General features: G+C 43.8%; 2 protein-coding genes across 2 annotated transcripts in view; one reads left to right on the top strand and one right to left on the bottom strand.

Moving 5' to 3' along the window:
• Window positions 1–8,240: 8,240 nt before the first annotated feature.
• zc3h4 (zinc finger CCCH-type containing 4) lies at window positions 8,241–19,445 on the bottom strand. The gene is made up of 14 exons (XM_037678356.1): window positions 19,167–19,445; window positions 15,261–15,558; window positions 15,055–15,162; window positions 14,775–14,973; window positions 13,968–14,116; window positions 13,297–13,393; window positions 13,052–13,188; window positions 12,854–12,961; window positions 11,726–11,837; window positions 11,461–11,570; window positions 10,890–11,344; window positions 10,503–10,786; window positions 10,171–10,410; window positions 8,241–10,075 (listed from the first exon to the last, which is right to left on the bottom strand). The coding sequence occupies exons 1-14, from the start codon at window positions 19,244–19,246 to the stop codon at window positions 8,406–8,408; spliced, it is 4,047 nt and encodes a 1,348-aa protein (XP_037534284.1). The 5' UTR covers window positions 19,247–19,445; the 3' UTR covers window positions 8,241–8,405.
• Window positions 19,446–20,959: 1,514 nt separating this feature from the next.
• Window positions 20,960–24,524, top strand: part of sae1 (SUMO1 activating enzyme subunit 1) — a 14,100-nt gene continuing 10,535 nt past the window's right edge. Inside the window, exons 1-3 of the mRNA XM_037678355.1 lie at window positions 20,960–21,183; window positions 21,628–21,739; window positions 23,931–24,104. Coding sequence (XP_037534283.1) covers window positions 21,083–21,183; window positions 21,628–21,739; window positions 23,931–24,104 — 387 coding nt within the window. The 5' untranslated portion in view covers window positions 20,960–21,082. The remainder of the gene's footprint in view (window positions 21,184–21,627; window positions 21,740–23,930; window positions 24,105–24,524) is intronic.

Here is a 24,524-nt window from a genome sequence, read left to right as displayed (position 1 = left end):
TTTATTAACAACATAGAACAACAGAACAATGTACAGTAACAAGATACAAAAACAAACTCGTGAAAGGTGTGGGATCCATGTACCATTTGTTCAGTTGTGTTTTAATTGAGAATATGAAAAAAAACCCAAAAAAACACCACTTATAGTTTGGCTTAATGTAATTCAGTTTTTTCAAATGTGATTTTGGCCACTTCCGCTTTGGCCACTTCCGCTTCAGCTACTTTCGCTTTGGCTTAATGTAATTCAGTTTTTTCAAATGTAATTCCGTTTTTTCAAATGTAATTCAGTTTTTTCAAATGTAATTCCGTTTTTTCAAATGCAATTCAGTTTTTTCAAATGTGATTCCAACCACTTCCACTTTGATCACTTTTGCTTTGGCTACTTCCGCTTTGGCTTAATGTAATTCATTTTTTTCAAATGTGATTTTGGCCACTTCTGCTTTGGCCACTTCCGCTTCAGCTACTTTCGCTTTGGCTTAATGTAATTCAGTTTTTTCAAATGTAATTCCGTTTTTTTCAAATGTAATTCAGTTTTTTCAAACGGAATTCAGTTTTTTTCAAATGTAATTCAGTTTTTTCAAATGTGATTCCAACCACTTCCACTTTGACCACTTTTGCTTTGGCTACTTCCGCTTTGGCTTAATGTAATTCAGTTTTTTCAAATGTAATTCCGTTTTTTTCTAATGTAATTCAACTTTTTCAAATGTGATTCCGGCCAATTCCACTTTGGCCACTTCCACTTTGGTCACTTCCGCTTTGGCAACTTCCGCTTTGACCACGTCCACTTTAGTCACTTCCGCTTCGGCTACTTCCACTTTGGCTTAATGTAATTCTGTTTTTTCAAATGTAATTCCGTTTTTTCAAATGTAATTTCGTTTTTTCAAATGTAATTCCAACCACTTCCACTTTCACCACTTTTGCTTTGGCTACTTCTGCTTTGGCTTAATGTAATTCAGTTTTTTTCAAATGTAATTCCGTTTTTTTCAAATGTAATTTTGTTTTTTTCAAATGTAATTCCATTTTTTCAAATGTGATTCCGGCCACTTCCTCTGTGGCCACTTCCACTTTGGTCACTTCCGCTTTGGCCACTTCCACTTTGGCTTAATGCAATTCCGTTTTTTTCAAATGTTGTGTTTTTTCGTGTTTTTTTCAAATTTCATTTTGTTTTTTGAAATGTAATTCCATTGTTTGTTCATTTCCACCTCAGGGCCACTGCAGTTTCCACTTCTGAGAGTGCAGCTGGCTGCAGAGAGGGGCTTTGGTGGGGGGAAGAACATCTAAAGACGACTTAAATGTCAACCTGTGAATGTCAGCTGCAGAACCTAACCAGGTGAAGACATGGCACCCGTCTCCTGTGTCCTCGCTCTCATGTCTCCGTCTCGTTCTGTCCTCGCCTCATTCAGGCTCAGTGATAAGCTGCAAAGCGACCATCCGGCCTCGTCCCTTCCTCTCTTTCTCTGCTGCTGATGTCTATTTCTGTGTGTTTGTTCCAGGCGGGCGTGGACTCTGACCCTCCGGACGACCTCGAGTCTTCACAGAGAGGAAGTGTGTGGGGGGGGGGGGGGGGGGACAAGGAGATGCCAGAGGAGGAGAGGATTGTGGGAAAGAAGGAGGACCAGTCCTGGGACAGTCAGAGAGTCTGTGTTGATGTGATGAAGAGGAGGAGGCAGATGGTCATTAAAATGTTCCTGGATGTAACTGATAACAGCAAAATGTCATATAAAGTGGAATATTTTGACTCTCAAACAACAAATTTACAGTTTTCCTCTCTTGTCACTTATTTTGTTTTCAGCTGCTGATGGAAAAACTGGAAATCATTCACTGACTGAATATGAGAGGAACACGTGACGAACTTTCTCGTGTTCGTCAGTCAACCCTCCTGCTGCCCTTGGGTCAAAATGACCCCCCAGGCCTCAGCTTCAAAACTGAGGTCGAGGGGATCATTTGGACCCAAAGGCAGCAGGAGGGTTAAAAACAATTTCAAACAAACATAGAGTTATTATTATTATTTTTTTAAGTATGTTTTGTTTAACTTGGCAGTCAGGGAGTGACAGATGTAGGTGTGTGGTTACCATGGTGATCGTAATGTTTCTTTTGATCTCAGTCATCTTGAATAAAGATCCTGAAATATATTCCTTTTCTGGACTCGGAGGAGTTGACGATGGCGGTTCTGTCTGCAGCAGCTCCTTTCTTCGTCTCGACTCCGTGACGACTTCCTGCCGCTGCCTCGGAGCCACGTCACCTTTGACCCCTGGCTCAACCTCCACAGTACCGCCGCCGTGGGAAACCTTGTGCCTTATTTACAGGAAGAGATGTCGGAGTTTTCGACTAATGTTAATGGTCCGGGTTCACATAGACTTTACATGTGTGTTACTGTTTACATGTTTGTTTATGTTTGTTTACAGACAGACAGAACCTGGGAACCTTCACGGCTGAAAAACAAGACAAACAAACGTCCAGCTCAGGCCACGTTGGTTCTGGACAGAGTCCAGTATTGTGTGTGCGTGTGCGTGCACGGCGTGTGTGTGTTGTTGACTGCAGCGCTGCAGAGCGTGTGTTGGAGCGGACACGTTTTTGGGAACCAGCCAGTCACCAACAGGACCAGCTCGGTCCGCTCCACAACAGGAAGTGAAGATGTTGACGTTGGCGACTCTGGGAATGAAGGATGGCGAGGCCCGACCCGCATCCACGTCATCCAAGGCTGAAATGTAATTAAACGAATAAATATGTAAACCCTAAATGGATGAGGCGCGGCTCGGTTTGTTACTTGAAATAAATATTAATTTAATGTTTTTCTTGTTGAAACAAACTGTCATGAGATTTGATTGTTTTTGCTGCTTTCAAATGTTTTGGGTCATTTTCTCTGAAAGTCATGAGATGGCTTTAGGTGAAATGGTAGAACAACAACATGATTGTGAATTAGATTAATGTTAAAAGTTAATCAGTTGTAGATCAATATCCAATGATTACTTCCTGCCAGTTTTTTTAATGTGTCCAGTGGTTCGTGGAATATTTTGCTAACAAATAGACACACAAGAAGACATGGGCTAGAAGCGCTACTGATCAGTGTTTGTGTTTGTTTGTTTGTTTATGTCTGAAACACCAAAGTTCAGGTTCAGTTGTAAGTCCAAATGGTTTTAATTATAACGCTTTTATTTTGAAACGAACTAAGTAAAAAAGCTGCTAAAATTAAAAGAAACAAAACACTATTTTCAAACATGTTTTAAAAAGTAACTAACATAAAGCTAGAAGCAGCAAAAGCTAAAATTAGCAAAACATTGTTATCAAAAAGCTAGCTGAAAGGTAAAAGTAGCAAAACACTAGCTAAATGCTAAAAGAGGCTAAATGTTAGCTAAAACTTATAGGACCAAAACACACAAGCTAAAACTAGCAAAACTAGTTACACGTTTAAAGTAGCAAAACTCAAGCTAAAAGCAGCAAAAGACAAGTACCACAAAGGGTTGAAGCTAAAAAAAAGCTAGCTAAAAGGAATTAAACTGATTCCTAAACACTAGCTAAAATTACTCAAGATAATAATTAATTATAGCTAAAGTAAAGCTAGAAGCAGCAAAAGCTAAACTTAGCAAAACATAAAAATTATCAAAAAGCTAGCTGAAAGCTAAAAGTAGCAAAACATTAAAATTATCAAAAAGCTAGCTGAAAGCTAAAAGTAGCAAAAAACTAGCTAAATGCCTAAAGAGGAAAAATGTTAGCTAAATTAAATAAGGAACAAACATGTCCTAACACTATAAAAATTAGTTAAAAACCAAACGTAGCTAAAGTAAAACTAAAAGCAGTAAAACTTATGTTTAGCAAAAGCTAACAAATAGTATCAAAACGCTAGCTTGCCTAGCTAAAAGCAAAAAAAGTAAAAAGTGAGCTAAAACTAAAAAGAACAAACCACACTAGCTGAAATTAGCAAAACTAGTAAAAATCTAAAACTAGTAAAAGTAAAACTAAAAGCAGCAAAAGCTAAATTTAGCAACAGGCTAAAAATATCAAGATGTTAGCTTGAAGCTCAAAGTAGCAAAGCACTAGCTGAAAGATAAATGTATCCAAAGGATAGCTAAATGGTTAAAGGAGCAACAATGCTGGATAATAGTAAAAATATCAAAAGGATCAAACTAAAAGTAGCCGATTGGTAGCTAAAAGCTACAAGTAAGAAGACTTCTGCTGAAGATTTCCAAGAGAAGAATGTTTTTGAAGAAAATCTGAACATATTTCTGTGGGTAAAATAACTAAATAAAGTAAAATATTTTAAAACGTATAAACGTTATTAATAATAAGAGGGACAGCACTGAACTCCTGAATGTTTTGATTCATGAATGACTGAAACAGCTCAATACACCGTATTATATTACATTATTGTTTAGCGTACATCTTAGATCCCTTTATACTGTTTCTTTTTTTAAATACTTTATATTTTTGAGTGTAACTGGAACCTTTATTTCGTTCCACCTCATGTACCACATGTGATGCGAATGACAATAAAGTCACATTGAACCTTGAACAGAACCCGTCATGGCGTCAGAAACCCAGAGAGCAGGTGTTTGTGATGATCAGCTTGTTGTTCCTGCTCATGTGACGGCAGCCTCTGTGTTGAACACGCGTGTTGCTGCGGCACACGTCAGTCACGGTAAAGATGGTTCCTCCATCAACACAACAACAGAACAGAAACAAAAAGAGGCCTCAGAGACTCCACAGAGCTCAGACTGGACGGTTCTGCTCAGCAAACACCACCACGGGAGCAGAACCTGCACTGCAGGGCCCGGCGCTCCTCAGATCCCAGCTGAAGGCTAAGAGGATCAGGTCCTCTAAAAATAAACACACCCGAGGAGCTTAACACCTGAAGGGACGGAATCAACAAACAGCCGAAGAACGGCTGTTCGTCTCCATCACATATCACATCAGAAAACGGTGAAATATATCAGCTAAATCGAGCAGGACATAGCTAAAGATAGCAAACAGTCTAAAGAAGCTACAGTGACCAAATCAGGAGCTACAAAATAAATTCAGCTGTTTATAGTAAAAAATGTAGCAAAAGCTAAAATTAGCGAAACAACTAAAAGCCAAAGGGGATAAAAGCAAGTAAAGTTAAAGGTAGCAAAACTAACTAGAAAAAAAGTAGCTTAAAGCTAAATGACCACTGTAGCTACAAGCTAAAAACAAAAGCCAAAAATAAATAAAATTAGCAAGAGTAGAAAAAAAAAGATAAAAGTAGCAAAATACGTATAGTTTCGTTCCACCTCATGTACATGTGATGTGAATGACAATAAAAATCCTTGTAAAATCATATCTACAAGCAAAAAAAAAAAAAAGCTAAAGGCTAAAATTAAATCAATCGCAGTTAAAAACTTAAATGTAGCAACATCAAACCAAAAGCTAGTTAGAAAAACAATAGCTAAAGGCCAATAGAAACAAAAAGTAGCTAAAGTTAAATTAGTTAATATAGACTACGGCTAAATGTAGCAAAATCACAGCTAAAAGGTAAACGCAGCAAAACTGTAGCAAAGATTTCAAATCTATTAAACCACAGATCAAAGCAAAACAATAGCTAAAATATGCACAATTATAGCTAAACGCTGCAATCTAACAAAATAGGTATAAGCTAAAATTTGAATAATTGTAGCTAAAAGATAAATGTAGCAAAATTATACTTAAAATTTCTTAAACTGCACCTGAAATCAAAAATCTGCTTAACAGTAGTTAAAAGCTAAAATTAACAAATCTTTAGCTAATTTTAAAAGTAGTTAAAACCTAATGTAGCCCTGTTATTTCTAAAAGCTTATCAAAAAGTTAATGCTAGCTAAATTGAAGCTGAAAATTAAAACAGCTGCAATGTGAAGGTGCAGCTGACATTAGCCAGGTGTGTGCACGTGTGTGTGTGTGCATGTGTCACAGGAAGCCTTTGAGGTACAGGATGGAGCCAGCGCTGCAGGACGGGGCGCAGCAGGAAGTGAGTCATCACAGGATCATAGTGAACCAGGAAGCAGCAGCGTGCTGTGGAGGCGCTGATCCAAATCGAGGCAGGCCGAGCCCCGAGCCAGAACTCCTGAATCAACAAGTCCCAACACATTTTTAAACGGAGTGATTTAGTTGCAGCTGTCCGGCTGCAGACGGGAACAGTTCCATCTCAACACGGAGCTGAAAACCCCTGAAGGAACTCTGGAGCATCAACGCCGCCAACCCCCCCCCACGTCAAGCTGACAAACGTTAAAGTGAGCCAAGAGGAAAAAGAAATGTTCAAGCTGCTGCTAGTGGCTCCTTTTGGTCACCATGGTAACCACACACGTCACTCCCTGAAGTTAATGAAAGGCAGGCAGAAGCAGACTGAAAAGTAAGCCTCAAACGATCCGTCAATGCATAAAAACTACACGTCCAATCTTAAAACGCCTTGAACGTGCGCAGCAGAAGATCCCGACGGTCGCGCGTGAGGATTATTAAATTTCTACAATGTTTTATGTTCAAAACACGACAAGTTAAAAAGACCCTTCACTTCCAGTTTGGAGCCAAAACAGCACGGATTCTGCGGATGTGCTCTCTGTACTGTGGGCAGATTCTACACACACTCTGAGCAAAAGACAAATGTCCCTCCAGGTTCACGTAGTTTGTTTAAATGTCCAAAAAGAGTCGAGGGAGTGAGAAAGGTTCAATTAAAAAACAGTTAGAATCAGAAGAGTCAAATCTGTACGAACTGTGATTGTGTAAAAACCACGAGAGGAATAAAAACGATGCGTAACGTGCACGTTTTAAACAAAGTCTTTTTAAGACCTGCAGTCATCTGACAACCAAAACCTTTACCGTACGGTTCTCCGAGTTGTTGGGATCAAGTCAAAGTTTTAGTGCAGGTAAAACTTTACGACTTCATTTACAGGCTGTAATGAAAACAGACCATCAGGCGCTTTGATGACATTTTACTCAATTTATTGTAGAAAAGATTAAATCTTTTCAAAATTAAATGAAGGGGGGAAAAAGTTTATTTGTACAGAAAAGAGTAAAAAGATCCAAACAGAAAATACCCAAAATAATAAGTTTTAAATGGATGATCAACTTAATTTAAGCACGTCCAACCTCACCTGCAGTTAGAAAACGCCAACGAGTCGTTTTACTGGTGAAATGTACAAAACAAGAGGAAGAATTTACAGACAAACAGGAATAAGGTTGATGTTTGTAATAAGGAAGGAGCCGACAGCGCTCGGAGCAGTTTTCGAGTCTCACGACTCTAACGACCGCATCCACGGAGCTGAGCAGACGCCACACGGGCGGCATGATTCGGTTCAGAAGGAAGGGAGCGAGTGTCCGGGTACGAAAAAGAGAGAAATAAATTAAAATTATCGCCGTTTATACACAATCCTGAGAGCTTCAGCTTCTCAAACGAGCCCGGGGATAAAAAAACAAACTCCTCCTGCTGCAGCGTCTCTGAAAGCGTCGTCGCGCTCAGGCCGACCAGGCGAACTTCAGTTTGTGATTGTCGCGGCGCTGCTCGACCCAAACGCTCGAAAACTGCGGCTGTTCTACTTTAACGTTATCATTCTGATACATTTAACGTTTAACCGCTTCAGTTGATCCAAGCAGCAAAATTTGATTTCGGAAGAGTTAAACGCTCGGTTCAAAACCAAGGAAACAACAACGAGCGCCGTGCGGCGTCCTCGCCGTGCGGCGTCCTCGCCGTGCGGCGCGATGCAAACGAAGGCCGGAGTGTGAAAAAAGAGCGTGAGCGTAGTGGTTACTGACAGGTCCGGGGTAAGAGCTAAATAAGAGCTAATAATAAGAATATAAACCTCAGAAGTACAAAAATAAATACTAACAAAAACAAACTTATTACAGATTTACTCTTTATCCAGAGACACGTTAAAGGAAACGTGTGTCGGTGCACAGGAAGTGATGACGGGGGAGAGTTGCTTCGGTGCCGTTTAGTTAAATAAAAGTCAAAAATCACAATCGAGGCATATTTAGGAGGAGATGTTCCCCCCGACGCTGTCAACAAACAAACAAACAAACAAACAGTGCACCGGTTTAAAGAAACATAATTTACAACGAAACAAATGAGAGTGAAGGAAATAAAATGAAACCTGTGAAGCGAAACGATTCATTTTATACGTTCGTCTGTCTGAGACAAGAGAATATATCTTTTATACATCGATAAGTTTGATTAAAATAGAAATCTAACTTTAAACGTTTCTCATTACAAGAGTCTCTCAGATCAACTCATCCACAACACTGTGTGTGTGTGTGTGTGTGTGTGTGTGTGTGTGTGTGTGTGTGTGTGAGTGAGTGTGTGTGTTTGTTACAGGCAGCTGCTGCAGTGCACGCTCTACGATTCTTTTTTTTCCAGTGTCCATAAATCCTACAAGAACCCTGGCGGAGCAGCAGGTTCTGGTTCTAGGACTCGAGTTCCGGGTCGGGTCACTGGCAGAACGGTGAGGCTGTCGGGTCGAATCCTTTGAAAACGTCCTTCAGGGAGGCGTTGTCCTGCTCGGTGGCTGCTGGGTCGGACTGGGCCGGGCTGTTCCCTCCAAAGGGGCTACTTGTCCCGCCCGGTTTGGCGGCCTGTTTCACGACCCCGAACAGAGAGGACACGGGCAGGTTGTGGACTCCAGCGGGTCCTGGATCTGCAGCAGCAGCAGCCCCAGGTGGGCCCTGCCCTCCAGCTGCGGGGGCAGGCCCCACCTGGGTCGTGGAGTTAGGTGAGGGCGTGGGCTTCGGCCGCGGCCGGTTGTAGCTGTTATATCGATCCGTACCTTGCTCTCCACTTTTCTCCGGTTCTGGTTGGTCCAGTGCGGACTTCCGAACAAACAGGGGCTCCTTGGACTTGGGTTTTCCCCCCGTGGGGTCGCTGGGTTTGGACTCTGAGCTGGCTGAGGAGGGGGAGTTGTTGGAGCCACCGCTGGATGCGGGGCTCCCTGGTTTGTTAGTCCTCGGGTCGTACAGGCTGATGCTGCTCAGCACACTGGCTCCCCCTGGTGTCCCGGCTCCTACACCGCACCCTGCTCCCCCTGAGGAGAGGAGCCTCGGGTCGTAGGGGGCGATGGTGGAAGGGGGGGAACCTGCTGCTGTTGCTGGAGGCGCAGCGGACACGGGGGCAGCAGGCGCCGGTTCTGATGGCTGCTTCAGAGCTGACTTCGGTGGCTGGAGACGGGAGTCAGGCGGAGTTTTTCGGGCGACACGCTGGTCCACTGGTTTTTCTGCGAGTGAGGTAGTCACGGGGGGAGGCTGAACCAGCAGAGAAGCAGGACAAGCAGGAGTGGGCAGGTGGGGGGGAGACAAAGTCTTGGACGGGCTCGAGTTCACGGTTTTTAAGATACGAGAAAGCAGCTCAAAGTCCGGGAGGGAAGAGGAGGAAGGCACGGGGGGATCCATCGAGGGAGGGGGCTGTACGGGGGGAGACTGTGACCTGTGGAGCTGCTGAGCTCTGGACAGGCGGGGGTCCAGGGAGGGTACAGGGGGGATGCCTGGTGGGAGTGGCAGGAGGTCCTGTTTGGGAAGAGGCAGTGGGAGCAGGTCTTCAGGGGACCAGGTGATGGTTTTACAGAAGGCCGGCATGTGCAGAACGATGTCCTTCTTGATGTGGCTGAACTGCTGCAGCTGGGAGCGGGGGTCCCTCAGAGCCATGCCCATGAGCGGGTCCAAAGGAATCGGCACGGGCTTGTCCCTTAGAACCCGCTCCGTCTCCTCCTCCTCTGCTGCTGGGGCTGTAAGAGGCGGGGGCTTGTAGATCAGAGGAGGTTCTGGCTTCGAAGCAGGAGGTGAATGTGAGCTGGATCCTGACGAGGCAGCTAGCCTGGCTAATCTCGGATCTGCAGGCGGTCCTGAGGAAGGCGGGCCGGCCGTGGACTGAGCCGGGTCTGGGTGTTGAGCAGAGTCGGTGATGCGGGCCAGGCGAGGGTCCCGAGCCAATCGGGGGTCTGCTGGGCGAGCGGGGAGGTTGGTGGGAGCAGCTTTCTGGAGACGGGGGTCACTCGGGTGGCTGTCAGACTTCTGAGGAGCCTGAGTCTGCTGACGAAGCGTCTTCAAGATGGAGGTCACGCTGCCACCGCCGTCCTCATCTTCACTGGAGTACCAGTTTCCTGAGTCACCTGGAGACCGGAAGAACATTTCTAAGAATTAACAAACAAAAACACGTTCTTTTTCAAAGTTGAAATGATCCAGAAACCTGACGGTGAACATTTACCTTCAACATCTTTACTCCTGTCCGCTCCTCCCTCAGTCATCCTGCGAGCTCTCTCCTCCTCCTCCTGCTGCTTCTGCTGGATCCTCATGAACAGAACGCGCTGAGCCGGAGGCAGGAAGTCGGGAACAGAGATCCCTCCCTGGCTGGCTGAGGAGCCATTAGCCGAGCCTTCTTGGCCCCCTGAATGATTATTAAAATCCCCCGCTCCTCCTCGCTCCTCCATGCCGGTGAAGCTGTCGCCTGGGAGGAAACAGGAAGTGCTCATGAGTTTGAAAATAAAGCGCTTTATTCCATCAGTCGTCACTGTGACCATCGGACGTTTCGTTTCTCACCTTCTGACACCACCCCCTCCATCGGTATGCCCTCCTGCTGATTGTAGAAGTTGTTGAAGAAGTTTCCTCCCCCCTGAGGAGGACCGTCACCAGGTGGAAATCCTCCCATCATGGGGGGTCCACAGGGCCCCATGTTCGGAGGACCCTGATTTGCACCAGCGCTGGAGCCCATGTCGGGGGACATCATGCCTGGAGGGGCAGGGAAGCGGGGCGGAGCAGCACCAGGGGGTCCTTGTGGTCCAGGAGGTGAGGGTTGAGCCTGGCCTCCACTGGGAACCTGGCTTCTGACACAAAACACTCAATGTAACTTCAAGTCTGCGCAGCTCTGCAGGTGAAGTCAGATCTAAAGATGGATTTTAATCTTAAAGATGATTCTGGACTTCCTACCTGACGGCCAGTTTCTGGGCCAGCTGTCCCGTCGGCTGGACTTTAATCTCAAACAACGAGGGGATCTTCTTCCCCCCGCAGCTCCCGGCTCCTCCACCTGCAGGTGGAGGGACCATGTGGGGAGGAGGGACACTGGGATTTGGGGGTGGCCCTCCCAGGAATGGACTTCCATCAGGACCATGGACAGGGGGACCAGGGCTGGGGTTGGGTCCAGGGACAGGAGCTGGAACCGCAATAGGACCCTGGATGGGTCCAGGATGACCCCCAAAGTCACATGCTGCGGGCCCACCATAATCCCCCACCCCTGTGTTGGTGTCCATCGAAATGGGCCGAGGAGGCGTAGGGAGGAGTCCCACTCCAGGAGGGGGTTTAGGAAGAGGGTTGATGCCCTGCTTCTTCAGCTCCTCCACCTCCTTCTCATCCTCGGCTCCAGCTTCTGCATCCTCTGCAAGCATCTGCGAAACAACGTGAAACGGGTTCATCTTCAAACGACGACCTGAAACGCTGAAACTACGCCTCATTTCATGTAAACGAGCAGTTCTCCAAAAAGAGAACGTCGGAGGACCCCCACCTTGTTGAGCAGCTCCTGGGTGTCGTCGTTGAGGGAATCGTGGGAGAACATGCACTCTTCTCCGTTCACACAGTTCCCGGTGGTGTGGAACAACTTACAAGGAAATTCACGTGACGTGAGAGTCAAGGAGGAACACAGGACTTTTTTAACATTTTAACTTCTGTCGCTTCATTTTGGTCAAACACAACTCGAGTTTCTCTCCAGACAAGAGACGGGAGTGAAACCAGGAGGACGTCCCTCTGAGCTGGGCAGCGGTAAAGGATATTGTGCATGTAGGGGCAGTGGTCGGCTCGGGCGCAGAACCCCGTGATGTAGAATTTACACAACTCCTTCTTCTTGGGCATCTCGATGTCGTGGCTGAAGTTACAGTGGTCCCCCTGGTGGTTGGACAAGATGGAGGGACATTCGTAAACCTTTTGTCTTCACCGTCAGACCACACATTAATGCTGCTCCAGGGTGCTGTTGCAATCTACAAACAGTTGAATAATGTCTTCATAATTTATACCTTTCTACAGATTGTCAACGTGAGAGCAGTTCTCGTTGAACTAGAACCGTGCTGACGACTAAAGTAAACGAAGATCCACAGATAACTCCTGACGAGTTTCAGGGGGCGAGCTCTGAGTTTGTAGCCTCAGTCATTCACACTTTTCCTTTGAACTCAACAAAAAAAAATTCACAGAAACTGGAAATTTCCTCCTCACTTACTTTATGGCTGTTTTATGACAATAAATACTTTTATTTTAACGTGTTTTTAACACTATATTATTCATTTTGTAACATAAATACTACATTCAGCCGACTCTGAGGCGCTTGAATGGTGAATGTTTGTAGTTCTGCAGATGAGTGTTTTTCTGGACTGGAACAGAGAAATGAAGTAAACCTAAATGTTTTTAGTCCAAGATATTAAAGTGGAGGAGTTACACAGAGGGAGGTTATTTTATTTTGCTTGAAGCAGAGCAGAGTCACGGATCCTGGAGGGAGCAACTTTCTACACCACCTGGTGCAGTGGTGGAGCCGGGGGGGGGGGGGGGGGACACTGGTGGCCCTGGCCCCCATAGATTAATCTTTGACCACCTCAATCATTTGAGGAAACCATACTTTTAAACAAGATAAAAACTAGAAAGCATAGTTTCCTCAAATGATGGGAGTGGTTGGTTTACACACACACACACATAGTGGTGGCCATCTTGGATTTTGACATGGCAACACAATTTGTATAATTTGACACAATTTGACTATGAATCCTACTCTGCACTTGCCTTTTGGCTGCAGTAGATCGTTAAATTAAGCCTTTGACCTGCTGGGTATCCTCACAGAAAGTGTGAAACGTCACTAAACGTAAAGCGTAAGCTGCTGAAACAGAAACATTTGATAGTGAATAGTGAAGTCCTACCCAGGTGCATCTCCCCTCGATGTAGTACTTGCAGATGGCCTTTCCTTTCCTGTCCTGGTGTTTTTCATTATGATGCCTCCTCCCTGCTCCTGGACCATCGCCCCCCTCCTGAGTTACAGAAACCAGCATCGACACATTAATCAACAGCTTGAAAGGGGCGGGTTTGTTTCGGCGTCAGTGCACCTCGTTTTGTTTTACCCCGTTGTCCATGTCTCCGTTGTTGTCGTCATCGTTCCCCATGTCGCCTCGTCCTCTCCCTCTGTTTCGACCTTTTCCTCCTCGGATCAGCCCCCGCCCTCCTCTACCTCGTCCTCGACTGCGGCCTCCTTTACCTCCTGGGTGAGAAATCAGTGACACCAGTCAATTTTTGTTTTTACTGTTTTCAAGCTAACTCCACAAGTCGATAAAGGTTTGATTCACTCAGATAAATGAAACCCACAAACCTCGGCCTCGGTCTTTGGACTTTTTGTACTGACTGAGTTCTTTCGAGTAGTCATCGTACTCTTCATCCCCCATGTTTTCATAGTCGTCATCGCCGTACTGTAAAAGAGAAAAGAGGAAGAGCCACTGGTTTATCACAAGAGCTAACTTTAACACGAGGCTCAATCCAAAACGTTTCCCCCACCCAAAAAAAACATTTTTATTTTACTGGACCAGCTCAGATTTTTATTAAACTTTGCAAATTTATCAAATTCCCACACCAGTATCTCACATTTTATGTCAAGCAGACCAGCGGTTCCAGAGATGCCCCCCCCCCCCCCCACACACACCCAAATGTTCAGATTTTCTGAAAAGAAATGCGGCCGCTGATCTTCAACAATGACCTCAGAACTACAGGGTCGAGTCTCTGGGAAGGGAATGACGGGCAAATCTGCCATTCTGTTCTGATTTAGACAAGTCAGGGCTTCAGGAATGACGACGTGCGAGCACTCTATAGTAACGTAGAAGAACAAACGACAAATATGTGCAGAGAATTATTTCCTTTAATCTGATCTTTCCACAAAGCCACTTTGATTTATCGATACCAGGATGATCTTGAATTAAACTGAAGCGTGAAGTTTTACAATCACGTGTCTCGTTTTTTGCTTCAACAACAACAGTTTAAAAACCTCACCTCCATTTCATCTCCATAGCCGTCTCCATCGTCGTCTCCTCCCATTCTTTCTCTCCCTCTCCCTCCTCGCCCTCTGCTCCCTCCTCGCCCCCTCCTCCCTCCCCTCAGCCCTCCACGGCCTCGCAGGCTCCTCATGCGACCTCTGCTCCCTGCAGAGACACAAAGACGGCGATGAAACTGGAGCGAGACTCTCCTGCGTGCAGCCAACCTGTGGACTTTGGGCCGGGAAAGCAAACAGACTCCAGAACCGTTCTGCAAGATAAACTGCTAATGTGAGCAAACCAAAGACGCAGTAACGTTCTACTTAATGCGCTCCTTTGATCAACTTTATTACGGACGAGGGTTGTAGAAGTGACTTGTTTAAATATAACTGTGAAGTCCAATCAGTTTGTTTCAGGAACCAAACGGACCAGGGAAAGGCAGCGATGTTTAAACATTCAAATTCCAGATTAGATGAGTGAATACAAAGAATTAACGTGACTGTCATGGTAATTTAGTTTCTTCTTTATCTCAGACGCAGATACCTGGAAGTGACACGCCTAACGATGCTTTTCCAGTCGGAGCGCTTTTCTCAACAGAACACCTACCGCCCGCCCCGCCTCAAATTGAAAAAAGAGAAACAGCCAGCAACCCCCCAGCCCGTCTCTGCTGTCAGTTTATTTTGAAAGGATTACAAAGTGGAAGCAATGCTCAGGGGTAGTCTGCTCTTACAGCGGTTTGTTGTGCTGAAAGCTGTGTCATAAAGAAAAGAACGAACATTACTGGAATGATGACAAATGGAGTTTTTGCTCCCTAAAATGGACCCACCTCGTCCACCGCGGCCCCCCTCCTTGGCCCTGCGGTACTGGTTAAGCTCCTTGGCGAAGTCGTCATAATCTTCATCTCCCATATCTTCATCCTCCTCTCCCTCGTAGTTGTCCTCGTTGTATTCATCGTAGCCTCCATAACTCTGTTTGTCCATCTTCATGTAGCTGCCTTTCTTGGAGCTGCTGTAGCCCCCATGAGACTTCAAGCAAACGGAAAACACCAGAACAATTAATGACTTTATTGTCTTGAAACTTTGGTGCAGAATCTCACTGAGACTTACAGAAGGGCCGTACTGATCGCCGTACTCTCTGTATTTCCTCTTCTCGCTGGGACTGTAGTCGGAGTCGTCGCTGTAGTCCGAGTGGTCGTCATCGGAGGAGGCGTGTCGCTGCAGCAACACGTTAATCACACACAAAGTCTCGTTTTCCTCAGATGAAAACACAAAACTGAACGTTTCTTAAGCTCAGCGGCTGCGTGAATTCTTACTTTATGCTTTGATTTGCGTTTCTTCTTGGACCTCCTCTTCTCTCGTTCTTTTTCTTTCTTTCTCTTCCTCTTGCGGCGGTGAGACCTATCGTCGTCCGAGTTGCTGCTGCCGTGGCGCTCCTTGCTTTTCCGAGGCCTCTCCGCCGTCTTCTCTGCTCCTGCTTCACCTCCTCCCCCACCCGCTTCGTCGCACTCATCTCCACCTTGGACCACTGCTGCACCTCCCTCCATTTCCTCCTCCTCCACTTCTCCTGCATCATCTTCCAGCTCGCCCTCCTCCAACTCTTCATCTTCTGGCCTGTTCATGACAAAAAGCACACGGACATCAGTTAATATAAGTATAAATAAAGGCTGAATGAATGAAAAAATTAATATATATATAAATTAATTCTCATTCACTTCAACAAAACTTTTCTGACGTGTTTTCAAGTTTAAGGGAATAAAAGAAAACTTAAAATTTGAAGGAAAAAACAAAGATCTGCACTAAAATCCCATAAAAACAAGAAAAGATGCTTGATTATTACAAAAACAATTACAATGTTTATTTCTAAAGGTTATAGTTAAAGACAATTAAAAAATAAATTTCAATTTTAACTACAGTTTAAAATACAGTTTAAAGTTAAACCTCTCCAGATAGGTTGGACGTACGTTAATTAAAATGAGAATAATCTATATAAAAACAAGATTGACACATAATTACAGCAATCTGTAAATCTTTAAAGTAAATTTTGCAACGCAGGATCCAAGTGAATATTTTTCCAAACTTTATCAGGCAGAGCCAGTTCCCTTTGAGGGAAATAAATCCACATTTGTTGTAAGTTTAAAACATTTTGTGATGTAAATGGGTGAATTTGCACAATGTCTCTTTAATCTGCTACTCCCTCCACACCTCCATCTTTTTAAAAACGTGTAAATTGACCAACTCTGGAAAATCAGCCAGAACTGGAGCACAAAAGATGTTTTTTTACTGTCGTACAGGCTCAGATATCTGATTATTAGCCTGTGACTGCATCATGTGTGATAAACGTCAACGGAGCTAAAGCTGGTGAGGAATTCTCTGCATGTAAACAAACCACTTGTAATTGTTGGCAACAAAACCTGACTCCTAATTTCATTCATTACAAATAAAGTACCGTAGTAGACTTTGAGGTTTTTTTTTTTTTTTTTTAATCATATATTTTAAAAAATCGGAGCAAAAACAATGATAAGTTGTGTATTTTGGCAGCTGCTATGGCTTTAATAACCCATGTTTTTATCTTCATACTTTACAGATCTGAGCGTAAACGCAAACAAAAACATGAAAACTGTCGAGACGTGAAAACTTCTACGACGCAAACGGCTCCTTTATGAACGTCGTCGACGTGTTTCTCGTTCCTTCAGCTGTTTTTGCAGGTAAACAAACGCACGTCGTCGTCTGCAGTCGGTCATTTGGACCTCGTGCCTCTGAGGTGTACTGATGGGGCGTCACTGTGAGCAGGTGCTGGACCACGACAATCACATTATTTCAGCGCATTGATCCACCTGATGTTTCAACATGGTTTACAGCTAAGGCTAGTTGAGTTTCAGAGCATTAATGACTCACGAGCTGACACCCTGACAAAGGCCAACACCCACAGGAGGCTAAAAGAAGCATCTGCAGCGAGCGGGCCTGAGGCCCAGATGGATCGACAACTGGAACAGGTTTTGTCCTGAATGCAGAGCAGAGCGAGCCGAGACGCAGCAGGCAGCGGGCCCGGTCCGTCAGCTGCTCTGTACATGAACACGGCAGCAACACAAAACTCTCCATCACAACGAATAATTAAAAACAATCACCAGGGCCGTTTTACTGCTTGGACTGTGCATTTAAATGTACTTAAAACACATGCTATTTGTGTTTGATGACAGAAAACAAATGTTTGTCATGCAGACCGGCCAAAAATCGTTTTGTAAAAAAAAAAAAAAAAAAAATCAGAATATTTTTCTCTCATCTCAATGTTAAACTTGTGTTTAAATCACAAATTTGTAACAATAACCTACGAAAGGGTTTTCGTGTTTGCTTATGGAAACAGCTGAAGTGGCTGAATTCAAGTCAAACGGTAAATTTACTGGCCATATTTGTTTACGGCCAGCCTAACGTAGGTCCGTTATACGACTCGAGTTTCACGTGGCGTCTGATGGACCCAGCCAGGTGCTGTGAGGCGCTCACCGAGAGTCGACCTGCATTTCAGCACAACTACCGGATCACTTCAAACTGCACAGCTTCGTATGCCTGCTTCATATTTGTTTTTATAGTTTGCAACGAGCACCTTTAATGCTTTGACGCCTGCCTTTCAAAGTTCTGTCAGAACAATTTGGTTTACCCAAAAGTGTCACGGTAACAAAACTAAAGTCAACACACAGAACCCAGTTATCTGCTACAGCACGCAGTCCAAAACCAACACAACCCAACATCATGTTTTGTGTTTCTCATCGCAACACAAGGCTAGAAAACTTGGTCTGAACGTTCTTGTATCGCACCGTCTTTAACAGCTATGATCTCTGCATCCAGAGAGGATCGGGAGCACAAACAAAACGTGTCGTGGTGGAGGGCTCGTCGTCTTGTTTGAGCAGGTCACTGTGAACGGGCGCTCTCTGTCCTGGTGAAATGTTAAACACACAACACCCGCTGCCAACAACCGCACCAGTCTGGAGAATGCAAACCAACTCCGTCCACATGTCTCAACACCTTCCTGGAGGATCTAAAGGACTGGCACAACTTTTGATTCGTGTCTCTTCCAATTGAAAAAGCTGCAAAGAAACACCTAGTTATTTATTAGACACTCATAATCTGCCGTCTGTGCCAAGTTTTCACTGTTATTCACGAAAACTTCCCACAACTGCAAATAAATCTCTTTATACACCCCAGTATAAACCATCTATGATGCATTTTCCAATTTTAGCACGATTGCTCTGCATTAAAAAAGCCATGAAGTACATTTAACAGCTGCCTCCATCAATCCAATCATTATTCCAGCAAAGGGCCGTGATTAAAATGGGGAATACTTACTGTGACAGGTTTCCTTCACATTATTGCACTCAAAAACTTTTCCCTAACATTTCAGGGGCTCTGAGTGGGTCTGAGGGACTGGGAAGAGGGGCAGAGAGCAAACTGTTCCAAAGTGAACACAAGAAAGGGCAACTTTGTGTTAGACTTGAACCACTTCTGGGATGCTTTGCAGACGTTTGGGGACTTTTTTGACTGTTTGGGACGAGTCAGTGTGGACACGACTGTGAATAAAAACGACAATGTTCAATGGACTTTTGAGCGGATTTTTAAAAGCGCCAGTAAAGTACAAAACACTCGAACTGCGACGAGCTCGGTTTTGAAGCTACGATAAACTGATATCGCTGCGAATTTTAACGCCGGAAGCAGCTAAGAGGGTTAGCCGTTAGCTTCCCTGACATGAGCTAGCATGCTAATGTTAGCCTGAAAACAGGCCGAGACGATCGGATTAAGTCACCTGCGGCAGCGATTGTCACCAAATACACTTGAATAAAAGTCGTTAAGTTAAAACTTGTTTTAACGATGGGCACAGATAATTAATCGATGTTTTAGACGAGGTAAACTGTCGAGATAAAAAAGTGCCAACGATCATGTTTCGACTTCGTCTTTCTCCCTTCAGACGAGCCGTCCATCGACTGATCGTTGGTTGTAATAATGTGATCAAATAAAAAGGGAATAAGAACGTTATTCCAGTTGGTATTTGGCCTTCCCGTTGTCGTTTCAACATGGCCGTTCTTTACCTCTCGATTCCCAGAAAAGGCGAGTTTAGTCCCTTTGACAGAAAAAAGGAAAAAAAAAAAAAAAAAAAAAGAAACCCCAGGCTTTAGTGTAAAAGCACAGGACAAATAAATAATTTCACTTAAATGACTGTAGAATTACTCGACCTTTCGTCAGTCAGGAGACTGTTGTGTTCGTGGTTGGTAGTTGGGGAGTTTGGATGGACAGTCATGCTTTCCACAGCCATTTCCCTCTAGCTACATTGAGGTGCAAAAAATTACAACTCTCGACACTGGAGTCTTATGCGTCACTTCACTACAATCTACTTATTTTTGTTTTAGGAAGAGATTCAGTTCATAGTAGGCAACTCTCCACCACAGTTGTAAGAGAAATATGCTGAAAGTGAATCCTGACGTTCTCCGTCCTACTGTAGCGATGTGAAACGACGACTGATGTACTAAAATGGCTGACCGTCTTCTCCACAGTAAAGGGGGCGGGGTTTCCGAAAGGCGGATCATGACGTAGAACCTCACGGAAAAAACCGTACGGCGTAGTCGGATGTAAATTAAGCCCTGATGTTGACTCGCAGGCGCAGGTAAAAACTACATTCATTCGTTTATTTAAACAGTTTAGTCTCATTGAGCCTCGAGGACTCATTTACAAGAGAGATCTGATTTTAACAAAGTTAAAGTAAAGCAAATCAAAGTAAAGTTAAGTATCGATCACCTTTTATTTTTGTCATTTGCATAATATACTGAAAAAAACGTTTGTTATTATTAGTAATCTTCCTTAATATTAGCCGCTGAACATCTAAACAATTTATAATGTGTATGTAATACGTTTTGAACATTTGCTCAAATCAGTCAGACCAAGAACAAATAACAAATTAATATAAGATAGAACTTTATTGATTCCACAGATTAGTACATTTCTTTCTCGTGTGTATAATATATTTTTTAGATTTATGTATTTATTTGTAGTTGCTGCATTTTACAACCAAACAGCACAGACCACATTTTAGACTTGTGCTTTTCATATAAATTAGCAGTCTGAAGGTTTACTGCGTTGACTTTGTAAACTATTGTCTCAACATTTATTTCAGAGCACGATATTGGTTTGGCGTGGTTTCTCTCTTCTTATAAGATTACTATGTATTTAATGTGTGGCTTAACATAAAGTCAATAATCTAAAAAAGGTAAATCTGGTCTTCTGGACATTCAAAAAACAAAACAAACAAAAAACTTAATAGCTTTTACTGTTAATTCAGATTGAGATGTAAACTCATTTATTCTTTCAGTTTTTCTATTTTGTCATAGGTCAGTAGTCTTAAGCTCATCCTATTCAGTTATTAAATTAAAATGTAATCAAACACTTAAACGAATTGTCGTGGCTCAGTGAGACTAACCTGCACAAATAAAGGTTGAATGAATAAAACAAATCTAATCACAAAAAACAAAGAGCCTATTTTAATCTGCTTTATCTTGATTATTTGTAAAGTTTCAAGCTGATCCAAACACCACTTAGTATTCGTCCCTGGAATCAGATAATTTTACTAACACAGGAGTCACACAACAAAAAAACTTTTTTTTTTTTTTTTGTGGCTTTGTTTGCGACAGTCCAAACTGAGGGAAAATTTTACCCAAACACCTCCTGGTCAATAATATAAAGACGTCCACAACAAAAAGAAAGAAGAAAAAAGTCCAGAACAAAAGCATTCTACATTGAACAACTGAGTGAGTGCTTTCTGAGCCATTTAAATTAATTTTAACAAATGTCGGTGGGTACAAAAATATTTTGGCGATTAGTTAGTATAAGACCGAAACTACCATTACAATATAAATTAAATCAAGTAAATAGACGCTAAAAAACTAAGACAAGAAAAAAAAAATCAAAGTAAACAAATCAAAATAAAAAAAGACTTAAAAAATTGAAATATGTCGTGTTTTCTACTGACGTCATCATTCAGCGCCCATTCAGCGGACGCTCGCGGAATTTTCGCCATTCAATTTTTGTAGCTGCTAAAAAAAAAAAAAAAAAAAAAACCTGAATCGCGCCGTAATTCAAGGGTTCAGAGCTATCAGAAATGATCGATATGATCGATAAAGAGGACCCGGTCATCAGTGAAGAGGAAGCGGCGCAGTATGATCGCCAGATCCGGTTGTGGGGGCTCGATGCCCAGAAGAGGTGAGTTAGCTCAGTTAGCTCCGAAGGCTAACCGACGCAGCGGAGCGCTTCGCTTGTTGCTCCGTTTCTGCGTCCTTTTCAACGAAATGCTGAACATTTCTTACATCACATGCAGTAGAAGTATTACAAACAAAGTTAAATCATTTGGAGCAAGTGTCAATTCTTTTGGTAAGTTCTACAATCCGTAATTTTGAAATGATCCATCAGCTGTCAGGCGGCTGTTTCCATCAGAAATAACGGAGCGATCGATTTATTATCTGCAATGCAATTAAAAACGTAACATGACATTTAAGTCTTTGAAGGGAAGAAATATAAAATGCACAAGTCTAAAGTCAAATGTAATTGGTTATTTTAGAAATGGCTGTACATTTATCTCCTGATTGTAAAACCTCAGATTATCAGAAACTTGACCTCCGGTCTTCATTCTGTCTGCAATCCCTGCAGATTACGAGGGTCCCGTGTGCTCCTGGCTGGTTTAGGTGGTCTCGGAGCTGAAGTGGCAAAGAACCTAATCCTTGCTGGAGTTAAGGGGCTCACTTTGCTGGATCATGAACAGGTAAACAAATGCTTTTAGAACGAACAAGCAAATCCAGATGACAGTCAGTGTTTTCAGAGATCACTGCAGATCTGAAGCAAATCTTTTTCCCCTAATGTGATACATTCATTGTCCATAAAACAAAAGGTCTTTTGTGGCGTAGACATACAATATACGGTTTGTGTTTGTGTTTTGTGGCACCTTTATGCTTGTAGTACATCATATCTCCACTAGATGGCTCCGTCGACACAACTAGTTGTGTTTTATTGCAAACTGTAAATCCATCCTTCCACCTACTGTTTTCTTTTTGAGTCACAGGGAAGCTATCATAAAAACAACTTTAACAAGACCTCATTAAACCGGACCATATCCACACTGGACCATATCTGTACCCTGCTGGACCTTTGTCTTGTCACAACTTATTTCAAGTTCACTGACAACTTCTAGAGACAGAAGCACGGTTGTGCCGTGGGAACTCCTGGGTCACCGATTGTGGCCAGTCTCTACATGGAGGAAATGGAACAGAGAGCCCTGGACTCCTATAAGGGAACAACACTGAGCCATAGGTTCTGGTATGTGGACCATACCTGGGTCGAACTAGAGAAGTAGAAGGTTCAGCAGACTCATCAACTCTGTGGACAACAAGCTCACCAGAGAGAACGTCAACAACAACAAGCTGCCTTTTCTGGAGCATTTGTTGGAAATGGAAGCCTCAACACTGAGATCTGCAGGGAACTTACTCAGGTCAGAACCTTCTGTTGGACTCTCACCACCCACTGGAACACAAACTTTACACTGCCGGTCTGAACATGTCCCCACGAGGACAGAAGGAACAGAACCACATCATAGAAGCTCTCTAAATCTGTGGATGTCCTAACTGGACCTTTGTTAAATCAGCAAACAAATCCAAAAGAACAGAACGGGGAGAAGAACAAACATCATCCCAGATGTTGCTGGAGGATCTGAGGGACTCCAAACACAACACCTGCACATTTTAAACCCAATAGGACCTTCAGAGGCTGGTCCATCCCAAGGACAGAACCCCCAAACCCAGACTGAGCGGTGTGGTGTCTGCAGGAACGTTCAGACCTTCATGTCGGAGAAACTCAAGAACCTCTCCACAGACACACGGATCAACGATGGAGAGACTCAGAGGTCCAACTACACCTCAAGGACACGAGACACTCTGCTGAGGACCAACAGGTCCAGATGGTTTGAGAGGGGGTGAAGGAAGACAAAAAAATAAATAAATAAACAGAGGAGTAAACCTACAATGCAGCACTAAACCTGATCCCAGGTCAGCTCCACACCTTCATGAGGCGACCCAAACATCTCTGAACCAGGCAGACCAAGAGCCTAACGAGGAGTTCCAGTCTAACCTGCAGCTGAACCTAAGAACGCAACATGCAGTTCTCTAAAGCTTGGACCTCCACACACTTTAGAACTGATGAAGACGAACATCTTCAGCTTCAGAACACAAGTCCGGTTGTTTTGTTCTTGTATTTACCATGACTGAGAATCTACACCAGCAGTCACCGTGTGAGGGGCGGGGGACAGGGCAGGCCTAGTCCATCACAGGGACACATAGAGACAAATGAGACAACCTTTCAGTCTCACTCACACCTGGGGACAAATTAGAGTTACTCATGAACCTTAACGTGCAGATTCTTGTCTGTGGGAGGAAACCAGAGCACCCAGAGAAAACCCATGTATGCACAGGAAGAACATGTAAACCCCTTCCCCTCTTCCACCTTCACGCTACCACTGCCCCACCGTGTCACTCGGGTCAAACGTGGGTCCACACGTAACGTAAACGCAGCTGCTCTCAGTCATTTCGGCTGTTTGTGCAGGGAAACAAACGCAGGTGGCAGCTGTCACACATTTATTTAGCTTAAAACTGTCACATTTTAGCGCATAACATCATTATGAGAAAGAAAGTGAGCAGATTTTGTTTATTTGTGATTTTTATATTTGGAACAACGTTCATGAATTTAAAGCTTAATACTATTTGTGACGTGGTTTACGGTGGCGCTACAGAAACGTGAACAAAGTTCTGCCTTTGCGTTCATCTACAGATAATTTCTGACGTTCGTTTTACTTTAGTTGTTCTCAGAGTTCCAGTCAAATAAAACGTTTGAAACAAGAAAGGCAGAATTGTTTTGTGTGCACGTTTTAACGAACGTCTGTCACGGTTTCTCTGTTCGTCCGTTAGGTGTCGGAGGAGTCGTGTCGAGCTCAGTTCCTGGTTCCCGTGTCGGCTCGGGGCCAGAACCGGGCCCAGGCTTCCCTGGAGCGAGCGCAGAACCTCAACCCAATGGTGGAGGTGCACGCTGACCCAGGCAGAGTTGAAGACAAACCGGACGACTTCTTCCTGCAGTTTGATGCGGTGAGAGAAAACGAACGTCTCCTGGAGTCAGTGAAGCAGACGTTTACATTCAGGGTGGATAAATCATGCCAGAGACGTTTAATTTGAAATGTGTTATAAATCATGGAGGCGTGGAGCAGGAACACTCAGTGCAAATGTTTGTGTCAGTTTTCATGTTGGCCACCAGATGTTGCTTGTTGCTCACGTTGTGCAGAAAGAAGAACTTGTTGAGCCTCACAACCAGAACTTGTAGCTTCAGCTGGTTTTAAATATACCTTCAGCTTAATTATAACGTAGCTTCAGCTGGTTTTAAATATACCTTCAGCTTAATTATAGCGTAGCTTCAGCTTGTTTATAACATATCTTTAGCTCATTTAAATTGTAGCTTCAGCTTGTTTGAAACGTAGCTTTACCTCGTTTATAACGTAGCTTCAGCTCGTT

Source organism: Nematolebias whitei, chromosome 6, assembly GCF_014905685.2.
Source record: "Nematolebias whitei isolate Nwh7 chromosome 6, NemWhi1, whole genome shotgun sequence".
Taxonomy (NCBI): Eukaryota; Metazoa; Chordata; class Actinopteri; order Cyprinodontiformes; family Rivulidae; genus Nematolebias; species Nematolebias whitei.
The sequence above is the reverse complement of the archived record's forward strand: the minus strand, read 5'-3'. Positions and strand labels throughout refer to the sequence as shown.

What these genes read in the sequence shown, in the direction of transcription:
- zc3h4 (XM_037678356.1), bottom strand. Translation starts at nt 19,246, where the DNA reads ATGGCTGTGGAAAGCATGACTGTCCATCCAAACTCCCCAACTACCAAC. An exon ending in GCGATCAGTACGGCCCTTCT is followed by an intron (nt 14,974 to 15,054) that starts GTAAGTCTCAGT and finishes GTTTGCTTGAAG; the next exon opens with TCTCATGGGGGCTACAGCAG. An exon ending in CCACTGCCCCTACATGCACA is followed by an intron (nt 11,571 to 11,725) that starts ATATCCTTTACC and finishes CTCTCACGTCAC; the next exon opens with GTGAATTTCCTTGTAAGTTG.